This window comes from Nuphar pumila, chromosome 7 (assembly GCF_984573655.1).
Source record: "Nuphar pumila chromosome 7, dmNupPumi1.hap1.1, whole genome shotgun sequence".
Taxonomy (NCBI): Eukaryota; Viridiplantae; Streptophyta; class Magnoliopsida; order Nymphaeales; family Nymphaeaceae; genus Nuphar; species Nuphar pumila.
The window spans coordinates 92,631,137-92,645,894 of NC_143255.1; the positions used below are offsets into that span (position 1 = coordinate 92,631,137).

Consider the following 14,758-nt stretch of genomic DNA (forward strand, 5'->3'; position numbering starts at 1 on the left):
ACTTGAGGGAGGGTGAAAAGAAGTGTTTTCCCTTATTACGGGTCATGGATCTGGAGATCCAGACCCGTGACATTAACTTCTCATTAATGGCATTGTGTAATTTACTTTATTGTAATGAGGGTACTTTAGTACCCTAATCTTTGTAATAACATGTTAATATAAATGGGTTTACACAGCAGCCGACCCTAAGATAATAGGGTATCGATTTTTCTCCAGCTTCTCTCTCCCTTTCTCTCTCTCTCTGTTTCTCAGCTCTCACGCGTGGAACGACCTGAATATTGAAAACCTAACACACACGGCTAGTCAATTTCAACATGCCCCTACCTCTGTTCACATGGGAGCAGTCTTACGCATTATTAGATATTTAAAGAGTTCTCTTTCACGAGGACTCTTCTTGTCTGCATCATCCTCTTTAGATTTAATTGCTTATACTGATGCTAATTGGGGGGGGGGGTGATCCTAATAATAGGCACTTAACCACTGGTTTTTGTGTGTTTTTAGGTGAATCTCTCATATCGTGGAGGTGCAAGAAGCAACAGAAGATTTCTCTTTCTTCCACTGAAGCCGAATATAGATCCATGACAACTACCACATTGAAGGTTGTTTGGCTCTGAAGACTGTTAGCTGACATGGGAGTTGAAGCAACACAGGCCTTGCGCATGTGCTGTGACAATAAGAGTGCAATCTACATCGCAAGCAACCAGACCTTTCATGAACGCATCAAACACATAGAGATGGATTGTCACTATGTCCGAGAGGAGTTCCTGCATGGCACCATTGATCTGCCATATGTTACATCAGAATACCAATTAGCAGATTTCTTCACCAAACCTCTTGAAGTTCCCAGATTTCACTTTCTTTTAGACAAACTTTTGCTCATTGTACCGTAAGTCTGAGGGGGAGTGTTAAAATGTAACATATATATAATAATATTATAATTATTATATATTTTTTCTATTTTTATTTCATTTTTCTTTCATTTTTAATGTAATATATATTATCTAGTACATATTGAACAAGATAATATAGTTTGGTTAAGTTCCAACCGGAACTTAACCAAACTGTCTAGTCGTTGGAACTAGTCCAACGACTAGATTTCTAGCCGTTAGACTAGTCCAACGACTAGAAGGGAGAGCTTCTTATGAGCTCTCCCCTTTGCTCTTGTATAAATAGGGGTTCATCCCCCTCTTGTATTTCCATTCCTTGTAATACTTTTCAAGCATCTTTTTACATAAATAAAATTATTTATTTATGTGTGTGTTGTTCCTATTTTACCCTTAAGGGCTTTTGTGTGGAGTGTCTTTAGACACTCCTTTTGAGTGTTCCAAGGGCGTTCGTTGAAGATCACCATTTCATTACAATAATTACATCTTCAAGAGAGGGGGAAGTGAAGGCGGATAAAAGAGAAGACCAAATTTGTTCGAATTCAAGCCTAAGCCCATTCAAAAAATTAAAAAATCTATTTTCTTCCAATTATTTATGACGAAGCTCTATGAATTCTCCACTCCACTTAGGTTCGAGCATAGCAAACTCATCCCAAATAGAAGAAAGTTCGGCAAAATACTCCCTTATGGTCATCTCTCTTTGATGAAGAGTTAGCGCCCTTTTTTGGAGGTAATATTTATGGGATAAGTCCCTAGATGTGTACATCTTCTCAAGGTACTCCCACGCTTGAGAAACCTTCTTAAACTTGATAATATTGGCGTTATTTCTTGTGTCTACGGATGAGAAAATTCATGAGAGGATTTTAAAATTCCTCATCTCCCATTCTTCATGTTTTTAGTGTAGTCTTCAAGAGCCTTGGCTCTTTCTTCGTCTTCAAGGATTTTTATTTCTCCTTTCTCCATCATGGTTATCTTTGGCTCCGGTTTAGGAATCGAGCCTTGGACATAGCCCCAAAGCCCTTTCCCTTTAATATGAGCCTCCATGTTTCCGGCCCAAACGTAATAGTTGGTCCCATTGAGTTTGAAACCGAGAGAAGAATGAATATTTTTCACCCATTAGAGAGGAGAGATGATGAAAAAGAATACATACCACAAAGAATTTTTAGACCTTTCTTGATAGAAGAGTCTTCTAAAATATTGAATGAACAAGAGGATCCACTCCAATCACCAAAAAATCGAAAGCATGCTTTTCAAGGCACCCGAAAAAGTGAGAATCCACACAATCTTTCTTTCTCCAACCTTGCTCTGATACCATGTGAATAATCCTTGCAAACAATCAAGTTTTCAAATAACTTGATACTTCAAATACTCAAGACACAAAATAAATGCACAGTGTTTGTAAGCTTTACACCACGAAAGAAGTCCAATAAATGCAGTGTTTATAAGCTTAATGAGACAACTCCTTACTGTAATACATACCTTCAATGGGCTCACATGGCCCTTATTTATAAGCACTTAAAGAGATGTTGGGCTATTCTCAACGACTCTTATTAGAGACGTTGGGAATCAGCCCAACGTCTACCTTTTAAACTGTGTACACCAGTCAGCCACTTACTGTGTACAGAAATATTACATAAAAGAACAAAAATAAGAAATGAAAAAAATTACAAAAATAAGAAAAAATAAAAAGGAGGAATTACAATCATATTCTAAAACATGAATATGCGTAAAATGTAGAAATGACTAAAATACCCCTACAGCTAAAGAAATATATATTTTATATATATAAGTAGATTGATACATGTACATATATATGAAATATATATATTTATATATATTTATATGTATCTTCCTTTATATATATAAAATATATATAGAAAATACATTGTCTTATGAATTACAATTTAACAAACTGTACTGTAGAACTTCTCATATTTTGTTCTTTTTACAGCAAACATTTGTTGTCAACTCATGTACAATCACTTTATTGTATGCAGAACAGCTGGCATCACACAGAATGAACTAGCGAAGGAGTTCAATATTAAAGGTAACAAGCTCTTTTATATAGTAAAGAATCTTGAATGTCGGGGATTGCTGGTGAGGCAATCAGCTACTGTAAGAATGAAAGATTCCGGCCCTGAGGTGGATCCAGGGAATAAGATTGATGCTATAGTAAACACAAACTTGATACATCTATCTCGTTATGCAAAGAATTTGAACTTGAGTTCTCAACAAAGATTTGAAATAAAGAAAGAAAACTCTGTGGACACTTTCTGCTGTGATAGTGGAAGGACACTGACTGGTATGGGTGATGGTAGAGATTGCGTTAAAGAGGATAGACTTGTAAAGGATTATCTACCTGCCATGAAAGATGTCTGCGATAAACTTGATGAAGCTAGTGACAAGGTAAAATACTAGTGTGTTGATTTCATGGGTGTCTCTGATAACTCCTGCATGTTCTCATTTTGGTTTTAATAATATGGCTTTGTTGAAGGTACTTGTTGTTTCAGATCTAAAAAAGGAACTTGGTTACCTCAAGACTAGTGGGCATCGAGCATGGAGAACTGTGAGTATTGTTTAATGCATGTCTTGGCTCCTAGCATCTGCTTCTGAGTTTTGACAGTGCCATTTACTTGTATAATACTCTCACAGGTATTGAAAAGGTTGAAAGAAGCTCACCTTGTTGAAGAATTCTCTGGTCAAGTAAACAATAAGGTTGGTTTTGGTTGTTGCAGGTCTGTTTTCAGTAAAATGATGACATATATATGTTTTGGTTGTGATTCCCCAGATGCATGCTTTTATTTTGCTTGTAAATCCTTCTCCAGTTTCTTTATATATGTAGGCATTCAATGCAATCCAATTAATCTTTCCATTTTTTCCTTCTGGCCTTGCATTTGTAAAGATTTTTATGACATGTTCTAAGCAATATTTGTGATTTATGCCTTTGGTAGCATACTCTTGGGGGAAATGTTGCAGCGGTAGTGTGACAGTGAGTTAACCAACTCCTAAGGATGCTTTTGAAATTAAAAATGATGCATATCCTACAGAGGCAAATATTCCAGCTATTTTTAGGGGATCCATTGGGTTCTATGTTGTGCTAAGGTTTCTGTTGTTCTGATTTGCTTTTTTCCTGATTGCATGGAAACAGTATCTGTGCCTTCTCTTGTTATGTTTGATGTGTTAATTCCCCTTGCCAAAGTTGATTTGATATTGACATTTCTGTCTTTTTTGAAGATCTTAGTGAACTCTGAACCCAAAGTAAGAAATGAGCTGCTGAGAATGCTGTGTTATACATGGCACCTGAAAATATGTTGCCTTGTTCAAGTCCAGGTATCAATTTAAGGTTTTTTTTGAGGTTCTGAGCACACAAATTTCTGGTATTTGGGCAACCATCGTGTTAGTAAGGCAAATATGGTAGGATAAGTTGTACTTATTTTACTAGAGTGCAGAGCTATTTCTAAAGCGCTATAAACTCCTTATGAGCTTAGTTTCTTAGTGCTTTACACCATTTCTGGAATTTTTCTCTGGAGCTCAGAGTACAACAACAACAACTACGCCTTCATCCCAAAACAATTGGGGTCGGCGATATGAACCAACAAAGAAAATCATTATGGGTCTTCCACATGAATCCTTCTCCTCCATTCATTTCTATCCAATGCCATGTCCTCGGTGAGGTTCAAAGCATTCATATCCTTTCTTATCACCTCCATCCATGTCTTCCTAGGCCTACCCCGACCTCTTTTAACTAATATATTTTCCCATTTCTCCATCCTTCTAACTAGAGCATCATTAGGCCTTCATCTAATATGTCCAAACCACCGTAAACGATTCTCTCTCATCTTATTTTCAATGGGTGCAACGCCTACCTTCTTACGTATCTCCTCGTTCCGAATCTTATCTTTTATTGTATTTCCACACATCCATCTCAGCATACGCATCTCAGCTACACTCATTTTTTGAATATGATGTCTCTTGACAGCCCAACATTCCGTACCATATAGTAAAGCGTGTCTAATAGTCGTCCTATAAAACTTTCCCTTCAACCGCAATGGCATTCTACGATCGCACAACACTCCAGTTGCACTCTTCCATTTCATCCACCCAACCTTTATCCTATGATTTACATCTCCATCAATTTCTCCATACATTTGAATGATAGATCCCAAATATTTGAAAGAATCATCCACCGGTATTTCGTGCTCACCAAGCTTCACTACACTCTCATCACTACTTCGTTGCTTACTAAATCGACATTCCATGTATTCTGTCTTACTCTTACTCAACTTAAAACCTCTTGCTTCCAATGTCTGTCTCCATAATTCTAACTTAGCATTAACCCCAGCTCTAGACTTATCAATCAAAACAATATCATCAACAAACAACATACACTACGGCACATTTTCTTGAATTGATCTCGTAAGCTCATCCATCACTATAGCAAATAGGAAAGGGCTTAAAGCAGATCCTTGATGTAACCCAACCGTTATAGGAAAATTGGTTGTCACCCCTCCACAAGTGCGGACATTGGTTACTACTCCTTCATACATATCTTTAATTCTACTAATGTACTTGAGAGAAACACCTTTCTTCATCATTGTCCACCAGAGAACGTCCCTAGGTACTCTATCGTAAGCCTTCTCCAAATCAATAAAAACCATATGCAAATCTTTGTTCCTCTCTCTATTTCTCTCAATAAGTTGTCTAAGAAGATGTATAGCTTCCATAGTTGATCTTCCAGGCATAAAACCAAATTGATTCTCCGATATCATGACAATCTTCCTCAACCTAGACTCAATCACCCTCTCCCAAAGTTTCATAGTATCACTCATGAGTTTTATACCACGATAGTTTGTGCAATCTTGTATATCACCCTTATTCTTATATAGAGGCACCAAAGTACTCTTACTCCACTCATTAGGCATCTTATTTGTCCGCCAAATCTTGTTAAAAAGATTTGTCAACCATTCTAAACCTTTCTCTCCCAAGCATTTTCAAGCCTCGATAGGTATACCATCTGGGCCAACTGCCCTTCTTGATTTCATTTTCTTCAAAGCCTCTGCAATTTCTTTCTTTTGAATCTTGCGCATGAAGTCACGATTCATCTCATGAAAATGAATTGAAAAGTCTTCAAGATCCTGAGCATGACTTTCATTAAATAGCTTATCAAAATAATCTTTCCATCTCTCCTTAATCTCCTCATGTTTGACTAAAACCCTTTGCGTTTCATCTTTGATACATCTAACCATACCCAGATCCCTCAATTTCCTATCTCTCATCTTTGCAAGCCTATAAATATCCTTCTCGCCCTCTTTGTTATCCAACTTGTCATAAACCTCCTTATATACCTTGTCTCTCGCGTTTTGAACTACTTTTTTAGTTTCCTTCTTTGCTATCATATACTTCTCCAAATTCTCATTATCACGACTCTTACTTAGATTTTTATCACGACTCTTACTTAGATTTTTATAACACTCTCTTTTAACCTTAATATCTAATTTGACATCCTCGTTCCACCATGATATCCTTACCTAGCGGTGCACCGCCTTTAGACTCACCCAATACCTCCTTAGCCACCTTTCTCATGCCACCCGCTATCTTATTCTACATTGATTCTGAATCATCCTCGGGACACCGATCAACTTCCTTAACTACCTGCTATACAAACATTCATTGTTTAGCTCCTTTCAGTGCCCACCATTTAATTCTAGGATCTATCATATGTCTATCCCTTTTGCGACATTGTCTAATTCTAAGATCTAAAATTAAGACTCTATGTTGTGTAGCTACACTTTCTCCCGGTATAACCTTACAATCGATGCAACAACCCCTATCTCTCTTTCTAAGTAGGAAAAAATCTATCTGACTCATATTAACCCCACTTTTAAATGTTACTAGGTGAGACTCCCTCTTCCTAAACCAAGTGTTTGCTAAGATCATATCATAGGACAAACCAAAATCTAAAATCCTTTCTCCACTTTCGTTTCTTTCTCCTATACCATAGCCTCCATGGATACTCTTAAATCCATCCCTACTAATGCCTACATGCCCATTAAGGTCACCGCCAATGAAAAGCCTTTCTCCATAAGATATCCCTTGTACTACTCCATCTAAATCTTCCCAAAATTGACGCTTAATGGAATCATCTAAACCTACTTGAGGTGCATAAACACTAATAATATTAATAATATTAATAATATTCGTACCTAATACTAATTTAATAAGTAAAATCCTATCACCCTTCCTACGGACCTCAACTACATTATCTATAAACTCACGACTCATAACAATCCCTACTCCATTCCTATTCCTATTTATTCCTGTATACCAAATCTTATATCCCCAAGGTTCTATCACTTTTGCTTTCTCACCTACCCATTTGGTCTCTTGTAGACATAAAATATCAATCTTTCTCCTACACATAACATCTACTAACTCTACCAACTTACCAGTTAAAGATCATATGTTCCAAGTGGCTAACCATAATTTTATGGTCTTGGACTAACTTCTTTACCCCCACCCGTCCAACAAAGTGAGGGAACCCTTGCCTATTTGACACCACACTCGGGCGGCGGTGTGACGCGTCGCTTCCGGGCGACGACCTAGCAACCCTTGCCCATTTATCACTGCCTCCGGGCCTATAGAGTACAATGCGTCGCTCAGTAGGGAACGCCCCAACGAAATTCTCATATTGGTTCATATTCATAGGGTATGACTAAGTTTTTATGCTGGCTGTCACAGGCCTACCGCAACCCTCCTCCTTTATCCGGGCTTGGGACCGGCAGTGTATAACTAAACAGTTATACACAGGCGGAGTTTCTCTGGAGCTTAGAGTCTTGCCTCATATTTGTAGAGTTGCTTATTTGACATTTTCAAGCTTCCTATGGAGCTTTTACAAAGCTTCTATTTGTCCTGCTTAATGGACACATGTTTCTCATATATTTTCCCCAAAAGATGCATTAGTCTTTTGTCTTCCCTCCTTTTGAAAAGCTATGATCCCCAATTGTTCGTTGCTTTGTTTGGCCAAAGCAGCTGTTGTATTGGTTAACCAGGCTACTTGGATACTTGGAGTATGAGGTTGTTAGATTTCCATCATCTTTTTAGCAAATGTTTGTGTGGAATGAAAAGCTAGTTTTCATAAAAACTGCACTGCAATCCTTTTTAAGTTTTGAATGACAGTTAAGGGTAGATATTCAAAAGGAGTTGCTAATGTTGACAAGCCCAAGTCTATTCCCTTAAGTTTCAACTATAATGTGAAAAGTGGTAGTTCTGGGTGTAAAAATTTGTTTAAAGTTTATACAACAAGTTGTGTGGAACACCGAAGGATGAATTTGGATGCACAACAAATGAGTTAATGAAATTGTTTCTAAACTTTTAGTATTGTAAAGGCAGAATTTTGTGAAAATGTTAAAGGCACTATTTTTTGTGTGTATTGCGTATAAATCGGCAGAGTAGAGACATTAGGAGTGGGTGAACTTATGAATTTTCACCTTCTATCAGTTTCAAAAGATAAAAAAGTTGCCTCAAATATTTTAATTTATAAATTTATATTAAATTGTATGACAATTAAAAAAGGTGATCACCTGTATTTTCTTGTTGTTCTTTTGTAAATCTTTCCCCTTTCAGTTTCTAATGTTCTCATCAGGAAATGTTAACCAACTTTCTTTTCAAAATGTCTTCTAGAGTATGCATTGGATGAGGCGGCTTTGCTGAAATGCATTACTCGAAAAGACCCAAGGATGACGTTTCTTTTATGGAAGTCCCATACCTGTCTGTACTTCTCTTTTCTGTTTCTTTCTTTTCTTGTTCAAACTCCAGCCCATTGATGAAATGATGAGTTAACATGCATAAGCCTGTAGATATCTTTCCCATGATTGATTCGCCAAATGTGAGAAGCTAATTCAGTAAATAAGTATGACTTATGACACTATGATGTATACCCGCATCTGCATATATAGCCTACCATTTTTACAGATATGGATTTAGACCTTCTGTTTGAGATGTTATGAGAACATTTGGATATTAATTAATGGTTACGATACATGAAAGTTTGTTTCCATATTTGAAAGGATAAAAAGGAAAATTGTGCAACTTTTATCTTCCTCGGCATGTATTGGTTTTATATGCGATTTTTTTTGCATTTAAGATACTGTGGTGCTTATATATTCAATTTGATCTCATATTTGCAGATTAAACCTGCATGTATCTAATTTTGTCTTTTGGATAGGTAATTTCCTGTCTACGCTTGGTGAAAAAATTTGACACAAAAAACATTCAGCAAAAATATGCTGGTTATGGATGTGAAGATTTGGATGGAGATCAATCGGTCAAATGTGCAAAGCGAGGCCAGATAACAGATCAACTTTTAGAACTACCTATCGACCAACAAATATATGATGTGATTGATGCTGCAGGATCAAATGGTATAACCGTCCAAGAGGTCAGTTGATTTTTTTCAGTAGATACATTTATCTGATGTCCTTTTTTTTCTCTTTTATTTAAAAATTCCAATATCTTGGTTCCTGGTTTGTGGTAGTTGCCTTTTTTACTGGTTCCTGATTTCATTAACCTTACCCTTTTTAATACTTTATGCGCCTGGTATGACTTGAGTTAGTCCGACTGGCTGATGGTTCTCGATGAACTTTTGGAGCATCTACCTCACTTTGCGTGTGGATAAATTTGTTTCGCCTATAAAGTAGACTATACCCAAGTCGGTTGAACATAACACTTTTGTGGTTACTGAGAATGAAAATGCATAAGCAGGTTCAGCTTCATGCTTTGATTTCATTAGTCATATCTGCTCTGTTGCTTCAAAAGACAATTAGGCTCATACAATTTAAAGAAAACACTTACATTATTGAAAAGGAAATAATAAAAACAAGAAAACTGAAACATTTTGGACACTATTGTAAAACAAAAATGACCTAAATACGGACTTAGTTGTCAAAGACAATAGGTGGAGCCTAGGCAGTGAAGCCCTAAAAAGACTAGGCAGGGCCTAGGCGGACTAGTCAATACCCCAATTATTTTTTTTTTAAATACGCAAAATATGAACATACTACTAAAATTAATAACAAACATGTATACAACATAAATTAAGAAATTAATAAGTGTCCGACCCTTAGTATCAATCTCTCCATCTGACATTATGCTACATCCATATTTGACCCAATGCACTTGGTATTGGTTCAAGAACTTCATTGTTTTCACGATTTCTTTAGCCAAAATTAGCTTTCGCAACTTGTGGTATGATGGAGGCCTCATCACAGGTCCAAATTGGCTTATGACTTCAATCATATTGTAAAAGAAGACAACTTTAATGTATGAAAAGGTATTCCTGCTTTATAAAACCATCTACCAATGTATTTACACACTACATCCCTTTCTTCAGTCTTGAAGTGGTTCTCTAGTGTGGTTTGTTCAATCCATTGCTGCTTCTTTGCCTTCCTTTCTCTGTATCACTTCAAAAATATAAATCCGTAGGTTCTTTTGCTTGTGGTGATTTCAAGCCAAAGGTACTACTTGGCTGCCCTTCCATCTGGGAAACTACAGGTCTTTTAGCTGAATCTGAAGCTGAGAACATGTATTCAGATCTCCCTTCATATATATTAACTCTTTTTTATTTTTTCCATCTCTCTTCTTCTTTGATTTCTTCATATACACATAAAGTATTTTCTTGATTTCTGGTGTTTTATCACATGCCTTCACATTGTTTCCAATCCCAAGTCGATTCCGCTTAATTCTGAATATGCCTCCTTTATAAGTTGTTTTACATTTAGCACACGTCACAAATTTCAAATCATTTTTGTCCTTACCGTATGCCCAATTTCATGTTGGATCAGTAGATTTTTGCTTCAAGCCCATCATATCATCTTCCAATTTTGGAAATTCCACACATGAAGTAGACCCGCTAGCACTTGCAAAAAAAGCCCCTTCCATTGTCGTCCTAAACAAAAAAGAATGTAAATAAATGATTATAAAAAAGAGTAGGCAACAAAAAATATAAGATAATATATATGTGAAAAACAAATACATAAACTATGAAATATATACATATACATAATTGCATATGCTTATAAGTTATAATATGTTAATATAGACATATAATTATATATATTTTCATAAAAAAACAGATTATATATGAACTACACACACATGTATATTATATATCTATACATAATTACATACGCTTAGAAGTTATTATATGTTTATATATATACATTTACATAAAAAAACAGATTATATATGAATTACACACACATACATAAATGAAACACACAAACAGTCAACCAAAAATATAATTCAGAAACAGATAAGAAACATAACTCAGAAAACAGTCAACCAGATTATATATGAATTTCTGAGTTGTGCATGTGAACTGTGAACTGTGAAAAAGATAAGAAAACAGATTATATCTGAATTACACACACTCTATATAATATATATAAACTCGGAAAGAGATATATATGCGTGCATCAACATCTGTTTGTGTGCATGTGAAGTGTGAACTGTGAAAAAGATAAGAAAACGGATTATATATGAATTACACACAAGTATATATAACTCATTAACAATCAACCTGAAATATAATTCAGAAACAGTTAACTAGAAATATAAGTTATATAACTCAGAAACATAACTCGGAAACAGTCAACCAGAAATATAACTCGGAAACAGTCAAACATATTATATATGAATTACACACAGAAATATAAATATAAATATAAATGAAACACACAAGCGCAATATATATTATAATAACTGAAATACAGAATGTATATATCTGAAAAACATAATTATAGCAAAGACAAGAAAATTGAAAGAGAAACAGGAATAAGAAGAAAAAACCAGGAGAGAGCAAACAGAGAGTGATGAAGAAATAAAAAACAGGAAGAAGGGAAAACAAGAAGAAAAATAGGAAAAAGAAAAGAGAAGTAAAAGGTAAGAAGAAAAGGGAAAACAAGAAGAAGAAAAAAGGTGAGAAAGAGAGCGAGAAACAGAGAGAGAGAGTGAGAAACCAAGAGAGAGAGAGCGAGAAATAGAGAGGGGGAGAACGAAAGGGCATACCTTCTTCTTCTTGCTGCTGCTGCAACAAATATATATATATATATATATATATATATATATATATATATATATATATATATATATATATAGAGAGAGAGAGAGAGAGAGAGAGAGAGAGAGAGAGAGAGAGAGAGAGAGAGAGAGAGAGAGCAAGTTAAAAAAAGGACAAGTATAGGCTTACAGCCTAAGCGTCACCTAGATGGGCTAGGCAATGCCTAGGTGGTAAAATAGGACCCCACCGCCCAAACCCAAAAGCCCAGGCGGTAGGGCTGTGCCTAGGTCACCTAGGCGCCGCCTTTGACAATCAAGAATACGAATGAAATTGCATCACTTGATTCATCATCTCCTCCTTGCAGTCCTAGATAAACTTGAAAAGTTCAGCTGGGGAGCCATCAGAGTCCCGTGCCTACCATCCTCGGTTGTCCAACATGCTGCTTAATCTTCTCTTCAATCAGAGGGGCCTCTAAATCCCTATTCATGAATTCAAAATATTCATGAGCACACAGCACAGTCTTGGATGAACTTTGTCTATATGTGACCCTCTTTCTAAAGCTCTATTGATGAGTTCAGTCTGATAGATGCAATCTCTGCCTGCTGGCTGGGATACTGGTTCCGCTGACCTTGCTTTGCATAAGCAATATACTCTTGCAGCCTCTCCCACAGTTTATTTAATCTAGATTCCAGACTGATTCTTTTGTGACCTTTGTCCATTCTACAGTCTTCCTGACAGCAATGCAGATTTTCCTTATGACTCAGAAGGGCAGTGAATTCTCTGTGCTGCTGTTCCTGCGACCACTCTGATATAAGCTCTTTGAATCGTGAGATCTTAATCTCTGCCTGTGGTTAGAGATAGTGTTCAGACATCCCAAGTGTTTGATAGCATCCTATGAAACAAGAAATCCATCCATCCTTTATTGCTCAACTAGGACACTTGTCATCACTGAAAGAGATATCACCAGTTCCGCTTGAACACTGAACTCCAATCCACCTCATACTGTTTCTCCTTATTAACATATTGTTGCTGTCTTCCAGAAACAATGTTGAAATCTTTTCCTGAAAACCCAGGAATGGATTCTTCTACTTCAAAAATTGTTTTATTGCTGTCACATTTTTTCACCTTTTCTTAAATGGTTCTTAACTTCTGGTGCCACCTATCTTGGAATATTCACTGAAAGCTTCTTTAGTTTCTTTGGAGCTTGCCTGTCAAGTGAAAGCTGCTTCCGACAGAAGCTTACTTCTGAATGTTGTAGTGCATACTTCCCATCACATTTTTTGCTTATTTGATAGTTATGACATGCTTTCATTCTCTTTTGCTATATGCTTTCTTAAATATTTACTTCTTGTTATGATACTTCTTGAAGGGCCCCATATTTCATGTATTTCAGTGTAGCTTCATGTGTTCTAGTTCCCACCCTTACAGGCTTACAGCTGCATGATAACCCAGGGTGTACTGGCTAATATTTTTTCTTGACAGATATTTTCAATGACGAAGATGGATTATGCTCATCTAGTGATGGAAATAAGAAAGTCTTGGAGATGATATGGGCATGCCAATAGGCGATGCCATTTAGAGTTTCTAAGTTTTTCTGAATGGTGCTTACTGTAGTTAATAAACAAAAAAGTCATACATCTAATCTGTATCATATAATTCTTGCTGAGTCTTATGAAAGCAGATAACTTTATGTTCATTTTCCTCAAAAAAAGGGAAAAAATTATGTTCATTAGATAGAGTACTAATTATGCATATGTATATAAATATGTTACACCAATGTGAATGTGTCACATGATAAATATGTCTAAGCCAATTCTTATGGATGATTATATGTTTTACCAATAGATGGTATGTTTTACTGTGATGAGCAGGTGTGCAAAAAGCTTGGGATTAACAGTAAAAAGAACTACCACCGGTTTACAAATATGGTTTCAAGATTTGGTTTGCACTTGCAAGCGGAAAGCTATAAAAGGTCAATGATATATCGTTTCTGGACATCAAGTAACTTTAATCCTGCATCACAAAATCTTGAACATGGTTCAAGCAGAGATGGAAAAATGGTCGTTGATATCATACAGAATGAAAAGAATTTACTAGTGGATGGATGTTCATCTTCCAGCTTCCCCAAATCAGATCCTTTTAGTCAGCTAAGGGAATGTCATGGCATGATAGATGAGGGCAAAAGTCAGGCACTAATTCAAGTTGGAAGTTTATATGACCAACCTGATGACGTTGACAACCATGCTATTGTGTCTGAGGATAATATTGGAACAACTGGAAATATGGTAAAATCAAAGGTTGCTCCCAGCTTATCAAAGCTTCAAACTGGTCATGGGTATCCACGCCTTGCTTTGGCTGCAGAGAATGCTCAAAGAGAACAGAGGATACTTGAAAGATTGAAGGTTTTGATTCGGTCACTTTACATTTGTTCCTTTTTGTGACATTGTTTGTCTAATTTTTCCTGTTTAAAAACTCCCTATTATATATAATGTCTTGGTGATTTTTTTCTGAAACTATTTCTATTTTTTATAGCTCACTGGATTCATTCTTAGTTTTCCCAAATTGATGTATCTTTAACTGCTTGACCAAAAGGCGATGTTAGGGAAGGTTAAATGCTTGAAAGTGGATCGATCATAAATTGTAGTTGAAAAGGATTCATTATTTAGTTGACAGCAGAGTGCCATAGATTATATTCTATATTCATACATCTATTATATGAACGTGAAGTAGATTAACTAGATAGCATGCCATTTGTTTGAGAACTTGAAAATGACTTTTTGACAACTATACAATTTCCCCTTTTTTTTTACTCATTTTG

The 14,758-nt window shown here is 36.1% G+C and overlaps 1 protein-coding gene across 1 annotated transcript in view; it reads left to right on the top strand.

Moving 5' to 3' along the window:
- LOC149832483 (B-block binding subunit of TFIIIC) overlaps positions 1-14,758 on the top strand; it is a 94,957-nt gene that overhangs the window by 21,972 nt on the left and 58,227 nt on the right. Inside the window, exons 2-6 of the mRNA XM_090014522.1 lie at positions 2,882-3,290; positions 3,379-3,450; positions 3,537-3,599; positions 9,109-9,321; positions 13,812-14,342. Coding sequence (XP_089870648.1) covers positions 2,882-3,290; positions 3,379-3,450; positions 3,537-3,599; positions 9,109-9,321; positions 13,812-14,342 — 1,288 coding nt within the window. The remainder of the gene's footprint in view (positions 1-2,881; positions 3,291-3,378; positions 3,451-3,536; positions 3,600-9,108; positions 9,322-13,811; positions 14,343-14,758) is intronic.